Below are 4,974 nucleotides of genomic sequence, written 5' to 3'. Positions count from 1 at the left end.
TGTCTTTGAAACATAGCATGCGAATGTCCTCTGATGCGGCACGCATGAACCGATTCAAAAATAATTTGCTGGACAATGGCTGGCTGCGGGTTTCGTCAGACAGTGCAGTTTTTATCAAGCATATCTAAAAACAAGTTGATGGATCCTTGGTGATCTGCGGATTGTAAAAGCGTCAAAAAGTACTGTTTTGTGACAACGTAAAAAGAAATATTGCCAAAAATGGCAATATTTTGGGTCGATATGTTTTTCAATAAACAGGCCTTCCGTATATTTGTCATGGCCATGTAGTAGTCGTGGGCCAGTCTTTCTACTTAAGACTACAGCGTCTCATCTTCAAGATCGATTTAAAATCGTTCGAGATTCGATTTAAGGTCAATTCAACATCGATTCAAGGTCGATTCGAGATCGATTTAAGAAAATGCTGCCACTGGGCGATTACCGATCGATTGGTGGCGAGCCTACGGTCGAACGGCTTTGAAATCCGTTAGCATTTTGTAGCCCGTACAATTGCCTACACCGTAGACCTGGCGTGACGTCATTTTCTCTGGTTGCCGTGGTTTTACATTTATGATAAAAAAAACAATAACAAAACGGGTGCATCAATCGTTTGCGTACGACGGCGTGGCATTTGCACACCACTACTCACGCGTTTGTCTAAGCCATTATCTGTGTTATCCTCCGCTAGAATTTGGACGCCCTGTCGCCGCGATGCTGGACCGTTCAAAATTGTATCCGGGTTCGATCCGAACTTTTGGCTTGTGTGCAGTTAGAAACTTTTTTTACTTTTATCCTTTCCTTGCAAATCCAATGGACCAACGGGGAAGGAAAAATCTTTGTCATTTTGCAACGTTAAGGGAGGAGGTTGCACAGCTTGTCTCGCTGGTTCAGACAGCTTGCACAGAAATACACAAGTTTTGCGGCGCAACTGTGTGAGAACAAAATTATTTTTGATAAAAATTGCATGAACTTGTAGTCATTGATTGCAACGGATTTGCACGTGTCAGTCACGCCGGCCGGACCGGGCCAGGGCACACCAGGCCGCTTAAGTAGATGACTGGCACAAAGCTCAAAACTTACTTAAGAAGATGACTGGCACAAAGCTCAAAACTTACTTGACTTGCAGCCTTGCTTGCGAAAAAAATTGTTACATGTGACAGCAGCAAAACACCGAACACGCTCACGTCAAATGCATCTGCATGCCTACGGCAACTGTATTCGTGTACGTGATGTATATCTTCAAAAATGTCTCCATGTGTAAGCCTTTCTGATGCACTCAGTGGTATGTGCGTCTCCGAAGCCTACTAAATGGCTGACGCGCACATGCTTCAGCGTCTTGCCGCAGCAACACGCGGCGGCCACCAGCGCTGCCTGAGACAGCCGACATGGAACTGACCAAGCTCGGGGCCGACACGGACGACCGTCTGGTCATCAACGTCGGCGGGCGGCGGTTCGAGACGCGTGCTGCTACACTGCGCCGCCTGCCGCGCTCGCGGCTCGGCGACGACCAGTGGCGCGCCGGGTTCTACGACGCGACGCGCGGCGAGCTCTTCTTTGATCGGAGCGGCGCCAGCTTCGAGGGCGTGCTGCACGCCTTCCGCAGTGGCGGCGACGTGCGGCGGCCGTACGGCGTGCCCGCGCAAGTCTTCCGCGACGACCTGCAGTTCTACGGCGTCGTACCACCTGTAGCTGGCGACGAGGCTGTGCAGCCCGCGGCGGTGGTCGGCTGGCGTCGCCGCCTGGCGGCTGCGCTGGAGGGGCCCCGCCGCGTGCCGCTGCTGGTCGCCGCGTCGCTGCTCATCACCGCCGCCGCCGTGCTGGCATTTGTGGTTGCGGATGTGCCAGCACTGCAGACGCTGGGCGACGATGAGGAGCCGGTGCCGCCCCGTGCTGCCCTCTACATTGAAGTTGTCTGCGTAGCGCTGCTGTTCGTGGAGCTGGCAGCACGTCTGGTCGCCTGCCAAAACCATGCACGCTTCTTCCTGGACCCAATGAACATACTGGACCTGGTGATCACCGTGCCTTTCTTCGTCTTCCTTGCGCTGGAGGGCACGTCAGTACGTCCCACTGGGGCCGTCACGTGGCTTGGTAGGCTGTGCCGGCTGGTCCGCATGCTGCGCGTTTTCAGGTGAGAAGCCGCTGGGTCTGCGTAAGGTCAGGGGTCGGGGCAGGGCTCGGTGCATTGGACCATGTCCGCCCAACGGTAGTGCCATGAGTGGTGTGGTAGGTCAGTCTGATAATCGTGAGAGGGTCGTCTTTAGGGTGAGCAACGATGTAGTTTGATATGAAGGCATTTTCCAACCTCACATTTTCGCTGGGAAATATGATAACGTGAACAGGCGGTGCTTGTATGACCACGCATTTGTACATTATAGGCGTTTTCAAACAGCCGATTGATTTGGCCCCGTTGAGGGTACGCTGACGGCCGCTGCCATCATGTTAGAATGATAGTCATGACTCTTGCGCTGCCATCATGTTAGAATGATAGTCATGACTCTTGCGCTGCCATCATGTTAGAATGATAGTCATGACTCTTACGCTGCCATCATGTTAGAATGATAGTCATGACTCTTGCGCTGCCATCATGTTAGAATGATAGTCATGACTCTTGCGCTGCCATCATGTTAGAATGATAGTCATGACTCTTGCGCTGCCATCATGTTCGAATGATAGTCATGACCCTTGCGCTGCCATCATGTTAGAATGATAGTCATGACCCTTGCGCTGCCATCATGTTCGAATGATAGCTATGACCCCTGCGCTCCAGGTTCGTCCGCGACACGGCAGCGGGTGCGACCCTCAAGCGCACCCTGGCGGCGGCGGCTCCGTTTCTCGGCGTCCTCTGCGCTGTGTGGGTTGCCGCCCTGGTGTTCTTCGCCTGCCTCGTCTTCTGGGTGGAGCCTGTCGACAACTACGGCATACAGACCCTACAGCAAGCCATGTGGTGGGCCATCGTTACCATGACGACTGTCGGCTATGGTGACGTCATACCGATGACGACCGTCGGCAAGCTTTTCGGCAGCGTGTGCGCATATTTCGGCTGCGTGATGATGGCTCTCCCAACAGCGGTGATTGTGAGCAAGTTCCACAGCTGTAGCGAAGAGGAGCGGTGAGCAAGGAGCAGGGCAAGTCGAAAAACCCACAGGCAAAAGCCAGTATTGTAATCATCGTAAAACTCGCATCGTACGACGGAAAGCTTGCAAAGATATACATAATGTGGACCACAACGGAATCAAATTTTTCGGATCGCCGCAGTGATACAGAAAATTGTGCCTTATAATTTAGAAATCGTCTTAAGTGCTGAGGGTTAACACGCACTCGGGTTCCCGAAGGCTTTTCCAGAATGGTTTTCGAAAGCCAAATTTGTCATAGATGTAGACAATTGAATAGCGGATTGTTTGGCATCAATAATTTAGATGTACCTTGTAAGGTCGCTGACCTATGGCAGGTCAAAGTCAGGCCATGGTTTCAGCGAAGGTGGTTTATAAGGAATCCTTCAACCTGATCCAACAACGGAGTGTTAGACAAAGCCAGACATCTCTCAGATGCTTTCTTAGGCAACACAACAGTTGAATGAGCAAATTACATTGATCTAAGGTCAGGTATGAAGTCACACCAAGGTCAAAACCAACCTGTTTTGCTACTCTAGGGCTTTCTGCATTGTATAATTTGTGGTGCTCATTTCGAATTTATTGATAGCATGATAGCAGGAACGGCATTACACATCTTCCTTGGACTTCTTAGAGGTCAGAATAGGTCATTGACGTAAAATGACCCAGATCAGCATTTTGTTTTAGGAACATACTGCCTAGCGTAATCTTTGTGGCTTAGTCAAATGCGTAACTCCAAGCAATCTTGCATAATTTTGGACACTTTGACACTAAAACAAGGCCAAACAAGGTCACTGACCTTGAATGAGCATGTCACCTCTTGCTTAGAAACTGTTATCTAGGCTCTAGGGGCACTTTGGCTTCCAACCTGGAACTTGACCTTGTTTGACTTTTTTTGACCAAAGGTCATGACTTAGGAACCTAAAACTTTGACCTAAGTGAGTTTAAGCACAGTGTAACACATTTTGTAAATTTGGTGTTGTTAACTTTCTTAGTTCGCGTGATCTCAGGGGGTCAAATTGACCCCCCCCCCCCCCCACCCGAGCGAAGGGTATTTAGCCGGCCACCCGGGCGCGTGTTAAGTCAAGGCTAGCATTAAGGTTATAGTTTGTTTTAAGGTGTAGTTGTTTTAAGATGCTCTGAAGTTCAGCTTAGTGTCGAGTTTAGGTTAGCTGTTTTCTTATTCTTCAATCAAGGTTTGGTTATTAAAGACCTTGACCCGTTTGCCGAAGATAAACAGCAAACAAGTGTTCGCGAGGAATGAGAAATATCACTAGGACATGTTACAGGTGTAGGTCATAGATTTCGACAAGAAACGTTATAAATTGCTTTGAGCTTGGGCTACGTGACATAATATGCTATTACCAAGCATCTCGCAATTATTGAATAAATATTGCTGACCACAGCCGTCAGCGCGAAGCATTTCCTGTTATGTGTTGAAACTAACATATCTGAGCATTGCTGGGCATGTTAGTTTCTCACCCAGGGGCGAGAAACCAAAATTTTGACAGGGCCTGTCAAGATTAGCAACCGCTTTCATCATTGCAAAAATAACGAATCTTGAGAAAGTGGGTGATTACAGGGTATAGGGTGCATTACAATGTATGTAAATGTATCTGGCTGGACATTCGTGGTACGTGCACCGGGAAAAAAATCACAAGCAAATTAAGTCGAAAGAACGCCGTGTTTACGAAATGTGTCAACAGTGGTTCGTTTGCCTGTGGTAGATTTAACTTCAGATACATCTTAATTGATTTAATATGAATATTTGTACTATACTTGATTCTCCCAGCAACGCCATGTCTAGACAGGCCTGGCAAACTGGTCGCCAACTGAAATATTATAGCAACCGAAACTGAATATAAAT

The 4,974-nt window shown here is 48.8% G+C and overlaps 1 protein-coding gene across 1 annotated transcript; it reads left to right on the top strand.

The window, feature by feature from the left end:
- The first annotated feature begins 1,825 nt into the window (after positions 1–1,825).
- LOC119114379 (shaker-related potassium channel tsha2) lies at positions 1,826–3,414 on the top strand. Its single transcript, XM_037238573.1, has 2 exons — positions 1,826–2,125; positions 2,765–3,414. Exons 1-2 carry the CDS (start codon positions 1,989–1,991, stop codon positions 3,108–3,110), a joined length of 483 nt encoding a protein of 160 aa, XP_037094468.1. The 5' UTR covers positions 1,826–1,988; the 3' UTR covers positions 3,111–3,414.
- The last annotated feature ends 1,560 nt before the right edge of the window (positions 3,415–4,974 follow it).

The sequence above is a fragment of the Pollicipes pollicipes genome, unplaced genomic scaffold, assembly GCF_011947565.3.
Source record: "Pollicipes pollicipes isolate AB1234 unplaced genomic scaffold, Ppol_2.1 Scaffold_7262;HRSCAF=8765_pilon_pilon_pilon, whole genome shotgun sequence".
NCBI lineage: Eukaryota > Metazoa > Arthropoda > Thecostraca > Pollicipedomorpha > Pollicipedidae > Pollicipes > Pollicipes pollicipes.
Note: the sequence above shows the minus strand (reverse complement) of the source record. Positions and strands in the feature narration are given on the sequence as shown.